Source organism: Carcharhinus amblyrhynchos, chromosome 2, assembly GCF_965287045.1.
Source record: "Carcharhinus amblyrhynchos chromosome 2, sCarAmb.v2.hapA, whole genome shotgun sequence".
NCBI classification, from domain to species: Eukaryota; Metazoa; Chordata; class Chondrichthyes; order Carcharhiniformes; family Carcharhinidae; genus Carcharhinus; species Carcharhinus amblyrhynchos.
This window is the reverse complement of record NC_137325.1, coordinates 138997424-139013455: the sequence shown is the minus strand read 5'-3', so window position 1 is coordinate 139013455 and position 16032 is coordinate 138997424. Positions and strand designations below refer to the sequence as shown.

At 47.9% G+C, this 16032-nt stretch overlaps 1 protein-coding gene across 1 annotated transcript in view; it reads right to left on the bottom strand.

Annotated features, from left to right (window-relative positions):
• Positions 1–16032, bottom strand: part of LOC145358968 (sodium channel protein type 1 subunit alpha-like) — a 512173-nt gene that overhangs the window by 134728 nt on the left and 361413 nt on the right. The window contains exons 14-18 of the mRNA XM_080213322.1: positions 14102–14165; positions 10328–10469; positions 7391–7613; positions 6655–6842; positions 3129–3500 (exon numbers count right to left, since the gene is read on the bottom strand). Of these exons, the coding sequence (XP_080069448.1) occupies positions 3129–3500; positions 6655–6842; positions 7391–7613; positions 10328–10469; positions 14102–14165 (989 nt within the window). The remainder of the gene's footprint in view (positions 1–3128; positions 3501–6654; positions 6843–7390; positions 7614–10327; positions 10470–14101; positions 14166–16032) is intronic.

Here is a 16032-nt window from a genome sequence, read left to right as displayed (position 1 = left end):
AGAGATTTAAGGTGAGTGGTAGAGGCTAAGAGGGGAGTTGAGGAGAAACTTTTTCCACCCAGAAGGTGGTGGTGGGAGTCTCAAATTCACTATGTGAAAGGGTTCTGAGTCACAACTCTCATAACATCCAAGTAGTATTTAGATATCCTCTTCTGCTGCCATAACCTCCGGGGCTAAGGGCCAAGAGCTGGAAAATGTAGTCAGATCTTTGTTGACTGGTGTGGACACGATGGGCTGAATGGCCTTCTTCTGTGCTGTAAGCATCTATGAATCTAGACAAGCCTTGGCATCCAGGCCCACTCCAACCTTTATAAATAACGTTTGATTCCATTGCCCACATTCTGGAACAAAAGCTTGTGGGTGCTAGTCTTAAGCAGGGCTGGTCACATTATCCAAACCTTACACCACTAGTGACTCTTCCCCTTTTCATAGGGAATTCATTTCAATCTCATTGTGCTTGGAATGCATCCTGGGCCTGGTTTTCTTTCATTTTAAGTCTCACCACATAGCTGTTAGGTTTCCACCTGAGTGCCAATGTGCATTGATTTTAAACACAAATACAACTTGTTTCCTTTTCATCTTTCTTCATGCATGACCTGTGGTGGTTTTTCTTGTATCAACCTTCCATTACCTAGCAACCCGTTCATCTTTTGGACACCGGATCAGTCCAACAGCCTCAAACTTCCCGACACCGCACCCGCCTACCCCCGAATCTGTCCCAGACAGTGGAATATTCTACAGATGGCATCATGAAGTAATATTCCACCAGTGCTGCATTACCTAGACAACCAGTCCCAAATCCTGCACCTCCCAGCCCATCTATTTTCAGGGCTATTTAGTGTGTGAAGAAGTTTTATGGATTTTTAAAAGAAAAACGAAATAGGCTTGTTAAAAATTAGTTGGCTTCTATGACGTCCAAATAAATGTGTCATTTATGGGTGGCATGGTGGCACAGTGGTGAACACTGCTGTCTCACAGCGCCAGGGAATGAATGGCTGATCACATTAGGCACGCCAAAAAGAAAGGCAGCATAAATCAGAGTGAACTGGCAACCTAATTATCTCAAGAAGTCTCTTTGTCAATTTTGCTTCTGCACAAGGAGGGTGGTGAGTGTCTGGAATGAGCTGCCGGGGTGGTGGTAGAGACTGGTACAATTTTGTCTTTTGGATGGTTATATGAGTAGGATGGGTTCGGAAGGATGTGGGCTGGATGTGGGCAGTTGGGACTAGTTTAATGGTAAAGTCTGGGTGGCATGGACGGGTTGGGCCGGGGAGTTGTTTCCATGCTGTAAACCTCAATGACTCCATCTATGACTCTATGAACTGGGTTTGACTACAGCCTTGAGTGTCTGTATGGAGTCTGCACATTCTCCCCGTGTCTGTACGGCTTTTCTCTGGATACTCCAGTTTCCTACCGCAGTCTGAAAGATGTGCTGGTTATGCTAAATTCTTCCTCGGTGTACCTGAACAGGTGCTGGAGTGTGGCAACTAGGCAATTTTCACAGTAACTTCACTGCAGTGTTAATGCAAGCCTACTTGTGACACTAGTAAATAAACTTTTTAATGTGATGATTTCTTACAGCATAAAGTTACAGATCTGTGTATTTGGAAGGGGTAAATTGTTACAGCTTGAAGTGATTAATTTGAAATGAGAAGTTAGTCATTTCTGAAGTGCCTGTCTCGCCCGATGTTGCTGACTCAGGCCGGGTGAAAATCAAACTGTGAAGCTTGCTCAGCAGTAAAGTGTAGTGAGGGAGAACATGTCTCCTTTATATAGCTGCCAGAAAGCAGGTGGGTTTAGAGATCCCATTAAAAGTAACAGGCCAGGGAGAAGGTAAGTGTCTAAGATTAGCGAATAGGATGTGGGGTGGAGGGTTCAGACATCAGAGAGTGAGGGGGTGGGGAGGGAGCGGGAGGAGGGGGGGTGATGTGTGATCCTGACATCAGCAGTGCAATCCCATGTGCATTAACTTTATGTAGTGATCTATTATTCTGAAAGTCTAAATAAACTACATCCACTGGTTCTCCCTGCTCAACTCTACCAGTTACAACCTCAAAGAATTCCAGTAGATTGGTCAAGCACGATTTCTCTTTTGTAAATCAATGCTGACTTTGTTTGATTATTCCGCAGTCTTCCAAACATTGTTATGAAATCCTTGATAACAGACTCTAACAAATTCCCCAGTCCTGATGTTAAGCTCACTGGTTTATAGTTCACTGTTTTCACACCACCTCCCTTTTTGAATAGCGGGCTTACATTAATTACCCTCCAATCTCATTACAGGAAGGGTGTGGAAGCTATTGAAAGGGTGCAGAGGAGATTTACAAGGATGTTGCCTGGATTGGGTGGCATGCCTTATGAGGATAGGTTTAGGGAGCAAGGTCTCTTCTCCCTGGAGAGACGAAGGATGAGAGGTGACCTGATAGAGGTTTATAAAATGTTGAGAGGAATAGATAGGGTGGATTCTCGGAGGCTATTTCCCAGGGCTGAAATGGTTGCTACGAGAGGACACAGGTTTAAGGTGCTGGGGAGTAGGTACAGAGGTGATGTCAGGGGAAAGTTTTTCACTCAGAGGGTGGTGGGTGAGTGGAATCAGCTGTCGGTGGTGGTGGAGGCGAACTCGTTGGGGTCTTTTAAGAGACTTCTGGATGAGTACGTGGGATTTAATGGGATTGAGAGTTATAGATAGGCCTGGTAGGTATGGATATGATCAGTGCAACTTGTGGGCCGAAGGGCCTGTTTGTGCTGTAGTGTTCTATGTTCTACCTGTAGGAATCAGTCCAGTGTCCAAAGAATTTTGGGAAATAACCACCAATGGATCTATTATTTCCAGGACCACTTTGTTTAAGTACTCTGGGATGAAGATTTCAAACTCCAGTGAATGGATAGGTCACACCAATGTCCCATCAGCCCCTCATCCCAGGAACCAGCACACCCTCAGGGGCAAATATGTCCTTCTCAGGGAAGGAAATGAAAAATGCACCCAATACCCTACGTGTAGCTCCACCAATGGTTGGACTAAGACATCTTAACTCTTAGCATCCAATCTCCTTGTAACTATGCCATTTTCCTTCCTGACTGATTGCTGTTCTCAAGCTAAATGAAAATGGTTTCAAGCGATGTCTTACATTGTCCTCCATGATCGGCTTGCCCACCGTCACTTGCGGGAGAAGGAGGCTGCTTGGTGAGATGGGGGTTCCCCCAACCACACTCACCACGCCATTCTGGTCCACGGTACTGTGCAACTTCTTCCGCTTACTGAGTGGCACGTTAGCTGTGCCCAGCACCGACCGGTGGCTCCCGTGGCTCTGGTTGCTGTTGGTTCTGTACAGCTGAGGAAGGCACAAGGAGTCCCTGGCACTCTCGGTTTCGTCAAAGACGCTGACCTCGTCATCCGAGAATATGTTCTCCATGGCTGCGTCCGCGGAGTGAGTCCGGAAGCGGAATATGCTGTTCCGTCGGAGCGGATGGCGGTTCGAAAGTATTGGCGTCATGAGGGGCTGTGGAAAGAATCCAAATTGGTTAAAGGTTCACACGGATAGCAACACACTAAACTGATAGATGGCGGAGAAATGGGCAGGTGGAAGGGGTCGCATGGTGCCACAGATCAGAGCGCCTTGGAGGGCGAGGTTGGTGGACTTCCCATTTCCCCAAGTGGCACAGTGGTATCATAGAATCATAGAATTCCTGCAGAAGGAGGCCATTCAGCCCATTGAATCAGCACCCATCCCCGTAACCCTACATATTAATCCTGCTAATCCTCCTGACACAAACAGGCAATTTGTCATGGCCAATCCACCTAACCAGCACATCTATCACTGAACCAGGAATCCCGCCACAGCAGATGGTGAAATTTGAATTCAATAAACATCTGAAGTTCAGGCCGCGAGTCTCCCAAAAGTGCTGATTTGGCAGCAAAACCGTTCTAGCTTGTGCCAGTTCCGACAGTTCAGTTTCTCACCTGAACCTCTGCACTCTGTGCACACAAGAGGTCCTTGTCGTGAATCTCATTAAAAATCCCGCTGACCCTCCCTGGGGTCAGACCCCCCCTGGGAGGCAGCCCCACTCGGCAGACCACGCTCCTGCACCCCACCCCCCCCCCCCCCCCCAGCTCACCCCAATCACTGCCCTCCCTCCAATCCAGACTGATCCCAATACAGAGTGGCAGCAAGAACCCCACCCTCACCGACAGTTCCTGCCCACAATAGCCCCCGCCCCCTTGGCACTGCCCAATGCCTGATGGGCGGTGCCAAGGTGCTCCCTGGGCATGGGCACTTTGCCCACGGGCAGTGCCAGGGCCACTGGCTGGCACTGCCAGGGTGCCTATGCCCATCGCCTGACCCCCTGGGGGGGGGCCCCGATTATCCCCCTTTGTTTTTGGCAGGGAGCTGGCCTGAACCCCACGAAATGAAGTACTCCCAGCGATCTGATTTTCATATTTAAAATAGATTAAAAAAAGATTTAAATTACTTACCTGCCTTCCTGCTGGTTTCCAGCCTGGTCTGACTGGTGAGTGCTCGCCGGCTCTGGGAGATGTGCGTGCATTCCCCCTGCATGCACAAATCCCTGCTGAAGGCCGCAGAACCCCACCTCCCAGCCAGGCCCACCAGAAAAATGGCAGGCGTGGATGGGAGAATCGCGGCCTAACTATCTAATTGTCGGAAAAACCCATCTGGTTCACTATTGTCCTTTAGGGAAGGAAATCTACTATCCTTACCCGGTCTGGCCTCCATTTTGCTCCAGAACCACAGCAATGTGGGGGTTGGCTCTCAACTGCCCCCTGAAAAGGCTGCTCAGTTCAAGAATTCCAAACTCTAGCTACCCTCCAAGGGAGAATTAGTGGAGGTAGGGATCTTGGGGATTTCTGGGGCTGAAGAAGATTACAGAGATAAGGAGGGGCAATTGAGGGCACGGAAGGATTTGGGAACAGGGCTGAGAATTTTAAGATCAACATATTGCCTGACCCAGTGTAGGTCAGTGTGCGCAGTGCAGATCGGGGTTTCAGGCACAGCAGATGAACTGAGACAGGATCAAAGGCGGAATGTGTGGTCTAACTGATGATAAGTGTATGAGATTGGAAGCTACTCTGAGGTTGGGAGTAGGACTGAAGCCTACTCTCGTCTGAAGCAAATGCCTTTGTGCCGGTGTACCGGGCTCTCCAGTTACCGAGGACGGCGATGTTTTTTGGAGCCTCCTTCTACACGTAACATTTTTCATTCATGGGATTTGATTTGACTTGATTTATTATTGTCACATGTATTGGGATACAGTGAAAAGTGCCTGCTATTAGACAAAACATACCATTCATAGAGTACATAGGGGCAAAGGAAAGGAGAGAGTGCAAAGTGTAGTGTTACGGTCATAGCTAGGGTGTAGAGAAAGATCAGCTTAATGTATGATGGGCACAGCATTTATTGCCCTCTAAATGCCTTGTCCTTTGTACGGACATGCTGGGTATTTCAGAGGGCATTTAGGAGTTAACCACATTGCTGTGGATCTGGTCTGAAGTGGCATGTAGGCCAGATCAGGTAAGATAGCAGACAACTAGGTGGGTTTTTAGGACAATGATTTCTTGGTCATTTCTTTTTAATTCCAGGTTTTTATTGAATCCAAGTTTCACCAAATGCTATGGATTCTAACCCAGGGTCTCCATATCATTGCCCTGGATTTCTAGTTCAGTGACAACACTACAACACCATTGCTTCCCCTAGATTAATTCATGTAGAACTTGATGCAGCTCTACTGCAGAACATCGATGCATTTGGGGTTGCTCCTGGCATGCCCTCCTGCACTCTTCACTGAACTAGGGTTGATCCCCTGGCTTGATAGTAATCATAGAATCCCTGCAGTGTAGAAGAGGCCATTCAGCCCATCAGATCTGCATCGGCTTTCTGATCAAGAATCTTCCCAAGCACCTCTCCCTGGCCCTGTAACACATTTACCCTGGCTAATCCATGCAACCTTATACATCTTGGGACACGTAGGGGCAATTTAGCATGGCCAATCAACTTAGCCTGCATATCGTAGCACTGTGGGAGGAAACTGGAGCACCCAGAGGAAACCCACAGAGACATGGGAAGAATGTGCAAACTCCACACAGACAGTGATCCGAGGCCGGAATTGAACCTGCGTCCCTGGTGCTGTGAGGCAGCAACACTAACCACTGTGCTACCCTCATGGTAAAGTGAGGGATATGCCAGGCCGTGAGGTTACAGATTGTGCTGGAGTACGATTCTGCCCCTGCTGAATTGGCTCACAGCATCTCATGGATGTCCAGTTTTGGATTACTCGATCGGTTTGAAATCTATCACAGTGGCAGTGTCACACAATACAATGGAGGGTATCCTCAATTTGAAGAAGGGATTTTGTCTCGATACAGTCTGTGTGGCTATCACTCCTGCTGATACTGTCACGGACAGATGCGGCAGGCAGGTTGGTGAGGATAAGGTTAAGTAGGCTTTTCCCTTTTGCTGGTTCTCTCAACACCGACTGCAGTCCCAGTCTACCAGTTGTATCCTTTAGGGTTCGACCAACTCAGTCACGTCAACCAGGAAAGAAACATATTAAACAAGATCAAGGATGTCATTCCACGTGAGTGGATCAGTAAGTTTCCTTCTCTAGTCAGGATTGTGTAGCGGGCAATGGATAAATTACCTTCCGTGGTAAGCCGCTTTCTGATGCCGAGCGCAGTTCCTTTTCCTCATCTAACCCCTCTTCCAATTTTTCCAGCTCTTTTCCATTCCTGGCTCTGTGGCTCCTTTCCTTGGCGCTCCTGGCACTTGAATGCGATCTCTCAGAGGAACTTCTCGACAAGGTCTCATTGCCCAACCTGGCCAATTGCTGTGAAAATGCAGTCAGTAGATGATTGAGATGAAAGAGCGTGTTCCATTCATTGGCCTTGACCCTTTTTCTTTGAGAATAGTATTGGTGTTACCCACTGTAAAGCACACTTCTAAAATTTATTTTATTCGTCATAGAGTCATAGAGGTTTACAGCATGGAAACAGGCCCTTCGGCCCAACTTGTCCACACCACCCAGTTTTTAATCGCTAAGCTAGTCCCAATTGGCTGCATTTGGCCCACATCCCTCTATACCCATCTGAACCATAGTAAGAAGTCTCACAACACCAGGTTAAAGTCCAACAGGTTTATTTGGAGGTTTCTGAGCACTGCCCCTTCATCAGGTGAGTGAGCAGTGTCCCTTCATCACTCCTTCAAGTGGCTAGCAGCAGCGCTAACCACTTGCTCATGGCACGCTAACCACGCCACGAGCAAGTATTTCGACCACGTGGTCTAATCTCTTTTTATGTGGTCTAATGTTAAATTTGGTTTGATAATGTTCCGGTAAAGATTTGGCCGTTAGTACCAGGCGCTATGTGAATGCAACGTGCTGTCGACAGATACCTGTTCGGCCTGTTCCTGCTGCTTCCGCAGCTGCTCCATCATCTGCTGAAACTCTTTCTCTTTCTGAGCGTTTTCTGCAATGGTGGCTTGGTTCTGCTCATCGTACGCCATGGCGACAACAGCCAGGATCAGGTTGACGAGATAGAAGGATCCCAGGAAGATGACAACTACAAAGAAGAGCATGTACGCCTTTCCGGCGGTCCGCAGGATCTGCATGGTGGAAAGGAAGGGCAAAATGAAAGGCAAGGTCACAAAAGTGAAAACGGCAAGGAGAAAGGAGAGGTGAAGTTTGCTGGATTCATTAGAGGTGGATGTCGCCGGCAAGGCCAGCGTCGTGGGCTACACAATGACACAGTGGTTAGCACAGCTGCCTCACAGCGCCAGGGACCCGGGTTCAACTCCCGGCTCGGGTCACTGCCTGTGCGGGGTCTGCACGTTCTCCTCGTGTCTTCGTGGGTTTCCTCCGAATGCTCCGCTTTCCTCCCACACTCTGAAAGCCGTGCTAAATTATCTCTCAGTGTACCCGAACAGGAGTTTGGCAACTAGGGAATTTTCACGGTAGCTCCATTGCAGTATTAGTGTAGGCCTACGTGTGACACTAATAAATACATTTTAACCACCCTTTGAACTGAATGAGCAATTTCAGAGTCATCCATATTCCTGTGGAGTCACATGTTGGCCAGACCAGGTTAGGACAGCAAATTTTCTTCCCTGTAGGACATTAGTGAACCAGATGGGTTCATGACCATCATTAGGCCTTTAAATGATTTATTGAATTCAATTTTCCACCACCTGCGGTGGTTGGATTTGAACCCAAGTTTCTGGATTACTGGTCCAGTGACAAGATCACTATGCCATCTCCTCCCCTAAATCTGTCAGCTTGTTTCGGGATAGAGTCACCAATTTTGGTTAGACCCAGTCCTCAAGTGTTCATCGCACAACATCCTGCCTCTTCCCCACCTCCTGTCACCTGACATATTCACACTCCCAGTACACACCAACTAGAAAGGAAACAGGTTCCCGAACTGGACTGTCAATCAGAAAGACTTCTCATCTTGCTTCCACTAGTTTCTTTCTAAATAACAAATAAAATCAAGTGTTCGAAGAAAATGAGAATGGTTCAAGCCTCACCCGAGAGGCAAGACTGGTCGACATTCCAATATAATGCACAGGGAGTGTTATACTCTTGGAGATACTGGGCGTGATCTTACATGCTTAGCATGTCATGAATAAGTCTAGGAGATTATCGCCCTGGCTCACTGGCCTTAACCACCTTGCCAGTCAAGGTCCTCCCTGGCAAGAATGATGGATGGTCTTGTTGGAGGGGAGTGCAGGATTAGAGACCATTGAAGTTGTGTCCCACCCCCACCCCCATATCCGCAGCAACCCCCCCCCCCCCGAAGCAGGTGGTCAGGGGAACAGCTAGGCCAAGCGGTTCCATGAGGCAGTGCCCACCTGGCACCTTGGCACTGCCCACTGGACACCATAACTGTGCCGGGGGGATCCCTGCCAGGGTAGGAAGGAAGGAGGAGAATTCTGCCAGGGTGGAAAGGAAGGGGAGAACTTTACCGGGATAATCCTCTGGGGACCCAGCTTTGAATCCCACCACGGCAGATGGTGATATTTGAATTCAATGAAATATTGTGCGGAGGGTGTGGAGAGTCTGCAGAAGGATCTAGATAGGCTGGGCGAATGGGCCAGGAAATGGCAAATGGAATTTAATGTTGGCAAGTGTGAGGTGGTCCACTTTGGTAGGAAGAATGGTAGGAAGGACTATTACTTACGTGGCGAAAAACTGCAGCAGGCGTCGGTGCAGAGGGACCTCGGGGTCCTTGTGCATGAGTCGCAAAAACCCAGCTTGCAGGTGCAGCAGGTGGTCAGGAAGGCGAATGGGATGCTGGCCTTCATAGCGAGGGGGATTGAATATAAAAGTAGGGAGGTCTTGCTGCAGCTGTATAGGGCATTGGTGAGGCCGCAGCTGGAGTACTGTGTGCAGTTTTGGGCGCCGCACCTGCGCAAGGATATTTTGGCCCTGGAGGGAGTGCAGAGGAGGTTTACTAGGCTGATACCGGAGTTGAGGGGATTGAGCTATGAGGAGAGGCTGAATAAACTAGGCTTGTACTCGTTAGAGTTTAGAAGAATGAGGGGAGATCTCATTGAGACGTATAAGATGATGAATGGGATGGATAGGATAGAGGTGGAGAGACTCTTCCCGCTCAAAAAAGACAGTAGGACTAGGGGGCACAGCCTCAAGATAAAGGGGAGGCGGTTTAGAACGGAGTTGAGGAGGAACTTCTTCACTCAAAGGGTGGTGAATCTCTGGAATTCTCTGCCCGTTGAAGTGGTGGAGGCTGCCTCGCTAAATGTTTTTAAGACGCGGGTTGATGGGTTCTTGATAAGAGAGGGGATTAAGGGTTATGGGGAGAGGGCGGGAAAGTGGAACTGAGCCACAACAGATCAGCCATGATCTTATTGAATGGCGGGGCAGGCTCGAAGGGCTAGATGGCCTACTCCTGCTCCTATTTCTTATGTTCTTATGTTCTTATGTAAAAACCCACCAAGTTTACAAATGTCTTTTAGGGAAGGGAATCTGTTGTCCTTACGTGGTCTGGCCTACATGCGACTCCAGATACATGGCAATGTGGTTGGCCCTTAAATGCCCTCTGAAGTGGCTAAGGGCAATTAATGGATCAGCCAGCGATGCCCAGGTCTCCTGAACAAATATCAAAAAGAACTCTCAGCCCAACTTGAGCCAAACTGTGGAACGAAGTATGTTGCCACGCCACCCTCTCTGAAGAAGTAGAAATGATAGACTGATACAGGATTAAAATTATGTCCTCAGAAAGCAGTCAATTAAGCTACACATACCAGGGTTGCTGTGTAAAGCTTGTCTTCTGTGATTTGCTGCACTGATTGGTACTAACCTGGTGATACAGATTCTCCCAGTAGTCCTGTGTCATTAGGCGAAAGAGTGAGAGGAAGGCCCAGCCAAAGTTATCAAAACTTGTGTAGTTGTAATCAGGGTTCCTTCCAGCCTTCAGACACACAAACATAGGAGGGCACCTTCTGCGAAAGAGGGGGAAAAGAAACACATATACTCAGAAAAGCAATTTCCCTGGACTTTCCACCGAAAAAAACAAGCAAGTTTAAGCGGGAACAATGACACAAAGTTGGTTAAAGGAGTGGACCCTAGTGCAGTGGTGGAGGGAGTGAACATTTAAGGTGTTGGATGGGATGCCAATGAAGTGGGCTGCTTTGCCCTGGATGGTGTCGAGCTTCTTGAGTGTCGTTGGAGCTGCACCCATCCAGGCAAGTGGAGAGGATTCTATCACACTCCTGATTTGCAGATGGTGGACTGACTTACGTGGATGAGAAAGGTACCAGGAAAATATCAGCTTTCTTTCACATGAGGCTAACAATAAGACTGGGGAAGAGACAGAGCGATTTGAAAAAGAAAATGAGTTGTAGTTGAATGCATTGATGGTGAGTAAACCCGAGGGATCCGTTCTGGATGCAGTGTGATCCCATTGCAATTTAGATTTAGATTTACTTATTAGTATCTCATGTAGGCTTACATTAACACTGCAATGAAGTTACTGTGAAAATCCTCTAGTTGCTACGCCTGGGTACACTCGGGGGAATTTAGCATGGCCAATTGCATTCAACCAGCACGTCTTTCAGACTGTGGGAAGAAACCAGAGCACCCGGAGTAAACCCACGCAGACACAGGGAGAATGTGCAGACTCCGCACTGACAGTGACCCAAGCTGGGAATCGAACCCGGGTCCCTGGTGCTGTGAGGCAGCAGTGTTAACCACTGGGCCACCGTGCCACTGAACTTAGAGAGGGACAGTTATAACGAGTGGTTATGGGAAGGCAGTAAGATCCATTGAGTCCAGGAACATGAAGAAGCCTCTTTACACACTCAAACTTCAACATCTGCATGTCACAGTGAGAAGAAATGTATCTTTCAAACAACATCATAAGGATAGATAGTCTGATCATCTCCCTGCATCTGATTGCTGTCTCTGTGGGTTTACGGTGTGATAATTGGCTGTGACAGTTCTTACGTTACAACAGTAACCACACTTCAAAGTGATTTTCCACTTGACAGGGCTGTGGGATGTCCTGAGGTTGTGAACAGTGCTATGTAATTACTTTTCTTTAACTGGAAATTGTTGCTTGATTTTGCAATCTAACAGAATATCCTCATGCAGGATGGCACGGTGGCACAGTAATTAGCACTGTTTCCTCACAGCGCCAGGGACAGGGATTCAACTCCAGTCTCGGGTGACTGTGCGGAGCCTGCATGTTCTCCCCATGTCTGTGTGGGTTTCCTCTGGGAGCTCCGGTTCCCTCCCACACTCCAAAGATGTGAGGGTTAGGTGCATTGGCCATGCTAAATTGACCCTATATGTTAGGGAGACTTGCTAGGGTAAACAGGTAGGGTTATGGGGTGGGATTCATTAGAGTTTAGAAGGCTGGGGGGGGGGGGCGTATCTTATAGAGACTTACAAGATAATGAAGAAGCTAGATGGAGTAGAGGTAGAGAGATTCTTCCCGTTTAGAAAGGATAGCAGAACTAGAGGGCACAGCCTCAAAATAAGGGGGGGGGTTGCAGTTTAGAACGGAGTTGAGGAGGAAATTCTTCACTCAAAGGGTGGTGAATCTCTGGAATTCTCTGCCAGTTGAAGTGGTGGAGGCTGCCTCGCTGAATATATTTAAGTCACGGGTAGATAGGTTTCTGATAGACAAGGGAATTAAGGGTTATGGGGAGAAAGAGGGAAAGTGGAACTGATCCACTTCAGATCAGCCATGATCTTATTGAATGGCGGGGCAGGCTGGAAGGGCTAGATGGCCTACTCCTGCTCCTATTTCTTATGTTCTCATGTCCTTATTATGATTGTAGTCAGTGCAGACTCGATGGGCTGAGTGGCCTCCTTCTGCACAGTAGGGATTCTATGATGAAGTCGTTGCGCCCCATGATCTCCTTAACCCTGTTCCGTTTTCTTTGATGTGGATGTGCCGGCGTTGGACTGGGGTAAACACAGTAAAAAGTCTGACAACACCAGGTTTAAGTCCAACCGATTTATTTGATAGTAAACGCACAAGCTTTCGGGTTTGTCCCTTCGTCAGGAGAATGGAGAGTTCTGGCCTCAGACAGTAAACTGTCTGTGCTTTATCTGCTCTGTCTGAGGCCAGAGCTCTCCATTCACCTGACGAAGAGGGAAACCTGAAAGCTTGTGCGTTTACTATCAAATAAATCGGTTGGACTAAAACCTGGTGTTGTCAGACTTTTTACTGTGTTTTTTTTGCTCAGAATGTACACTCTGAGAACCTGTTTCATCCAGAGCCCATCCAGAGCTAATTTGTACTCTGATACCAGTAACTGCTTCCTCCTGGTGGAATTGTGAGTAGTCTTGGAAGGGGCACAGTGCTGGTTCAACCAGGTAAAAGGGTCAATTTATGGGGTTAAGTTGGGGTTAAGGGGTGATCACGCTGAGGGATTTGAACTGATAAAGGGATTCAACTGGCATTTCTCCCAGTGGGGAACCCCAGAACGAGAGGGCTGCAAATCACAAGCTTTGACTCGGGCCTTTAGAGGCTCTTTTTCCACACACAAGTAATTTTGAGAGTCTCCCCCACCACAACCACCAAAGGCTGTGGAGAGCTTTCAAGGCTGAGGGTGACAGATTTTTATTGGCATCAATGGAAGTTGGAGCTAAGGCAGCTTTAAAGTTTATTTATTGGTGCCACAAGCGGGCTTACATTAACACTGCAATGAAGTCACTGTGAAAATTCCCTAGTCGCCACACTCCGGCGTCTGTTCGGACACATTGAGGGAGAATTTAGCACGGCCAATGCACCTAACCAGCACATCTTTCAGACTGTGGGAGGAAACCGGAGCACCCGGAGGAAACCCATGCAGACACGAGGAGAATGTGCAGACTCGCACAGACAGTGAGCCAAGCCATGAATCGAGCCCGGGTTCCTGGCGCTGTGAGGTAGCAGCGCTTACCACTGGTAAATAGAGTTGAAATTCAAATCAGCTACGATCTAACTGAACGGCTGAGCAGGCTTACAATCAACTACTGCATTTAACAGATGGTTTCTATCCCAACTCCTTAAAAAGCAGCGAAAGTACCTGAGCAAAAATCAAAACTCCAGTAACTGAAAATCCTTTTCAACACAAAAAAAAAGCAAACTGAGGTGGCCCCGATAAGAATCTGTTTACTTTCTTCCATCTTTAAGCAGCTTAAAAGAATTGCAGGGATGAAAGTAGCTGCCATCACCATAGCAACGTTAGCTAAGGTGGCTGCTGTTTTGAAAATTGCTTGTGAACTCAACCCTTTCCCCGATCAGATAAACAGGTAGGTGACTTTCAGGAGAAAGGACTCCTACCGGGTGGAGGGAGGTAGAGAGAGGAGGGAGAGAGCAATACAGAATAATGAAAGGGCTGCAGCCAGAACCAATGCCTCAGTCAGTGTTTGGGATAAAGTCACATCAGCGAATTTTCTCCGTTTGATGTCTCGGTGCAGTGCTGGCCTTGCTTTATGACCACTCATGGCCAAGCAACAGGACTCAATGGGATTGTGAACCCATAGAAACAGGCCATCTAGAACAACTGGAGAACCTCGGGACAAGTCTGCATGTTGTCTTACCCATAAACGGATGAACATAACGTCTTGTTCGACTCACCCAGTGTCTGAGTTGTTTCCACAGAGTAAGGCATCCTTTTTACCCTCGACGTAATAGTGGTTTGCTAAATGTCAAGAAGATTAAGAGTGGTATTAGTCAACAATACTATTTGTGAGCAGAAAGTGTCAAATAAACCTTTGGTTTGTTTGTTGGCCTCATATTAGGGCTGATAACACACGGTGACGTACACACATACACACTCTCCCCAGAAATGGTGCTCAGGATTCTCTGGCCGTTCATGCCCAGCGGAATTCCCTGTTCCCGCCAGCAGCGCGCCCCGCCCACTGGTTCCTGGTGATGCGGGGTGCCTTCAGTGGGAATCTCCACCGGAGAGCAGTGAGGCCAGAGGATTCCACCGCCCGTGAACGGCACCTTACCTTTTGTCACTGAGAGATATGCGGCTGGAAGGGGAGAGAATCCCACTCATAAGAACATAAGAAATAGGAGCAGGAGTAGGCCATCTAGCCCTTCGAGCCTGCCCCGCCATTCAATAAGATCATGGCTGATCTGAAGTGGATCAGTTCCACGTTCCCGCTTTCTCCCCATAACCCTTAATCCCCTTGTCTATCAGAAACCTATCTACCTGTGACTTAAATTTATTCAGCGAGGCAGCCTCCACCACTTCAACGGGCAGAGAATTCCAGAGATTCACCACCCTTTGAGTGAAGAAGTTCCTCCTCAACTCCGATCTAAACTGCCCCCCCCCCCCTTATCTTGAGGCTGTGCCCTCTAGTCCTGCTATCCTTTCTAAACAGGAAGAATTTCTCTACTCTACCTTATCCTTCTCCTTCATTATCTTATACGTCTCTATCAGATCCCCCTCATTCTTCTAAACTCCAGTCTATTTAATCTCTCTTCATAGACCATCCCCTTCATCTCCAGTATCAGCCAAGTGAACCTCCTAATCACTCATTAACCACTCATTATCATAACCTCCTAACCACTCATTATCAGATAGGATGTGACACTGAGCCACACAAGCTTAATCAGATAGGTAAAAGTTTTACTGAGCATCTTAGAAAGAACAGAAGGGGATGAAGAGAAGGTGGAGGGTGGAAATTCCAGAGCTGTACAGCCCAGGCAACTGAAGGTTGTAGCCAGTCTGTGATTCCACTGTCATTCCCAGATCTTTTACAATCTACTCGATCGCAGACACTGCCCCACCTATTGAAGCTCCTGTGGGCAAATGCGGCCCTCAGGTCACCAAAAACACTCAAGCAGAGTTTCTCCAACCTGCTGCTTGGGGAGGTAGTGGAAGAGGATCTGATAGTAAATTTTAAGGGGCGTCTTGACAAATGGATGGGAATAGAGGGATATGGTCCCCGGAAGGGTAGGAGGTTCTAGTTCAGTCGGGCAGCATGGTCGGTCCAGGCTTGGAGGGCTACAGGCCCTGTTCCTGTGCTGTTATTTTGTTCTATCTCCAAATGAGACAATTATTCACCCCCTTACCCCAAAAGTATGTTGGTAAAAGGAGCTTGCCGATCCCTCACGGGCTAGAATTGAAGTGTTTCTACTAACCCGGACTTGGGGCATTCATTATTCCACTGTAGCAAATGAAAGGCGAACAGGAACTTGCTGGAATTGTAAAGACCCGCTGGTTCGCTAGCAGCAGCCTGTCCAACTCTTCCTTGCCCAGTCTGCATGTTACACCAGTCCCACCTCATGTAGTTAAATATCCACAGGATAGGCAGTAAACACTGCCCTGACAAGGGGCAAACCGTCAAAACACATCCGCCAAGTTGAGCTCCCTGGGTGTTAGAAGGCATCTGAATTTGCCTACTTCTGCTCCTAACTCTGACTTGCTATGTAACTTCAAATCTTTCCCACAATAGCTTCCCGGGTATTCGAGGAATTTCACTAACTTGCTACATAACTACAAGAGGGCCTAACGTGTGCTGTTTAACCTCAGTCCTATCCTCAGTTTTCCTTTC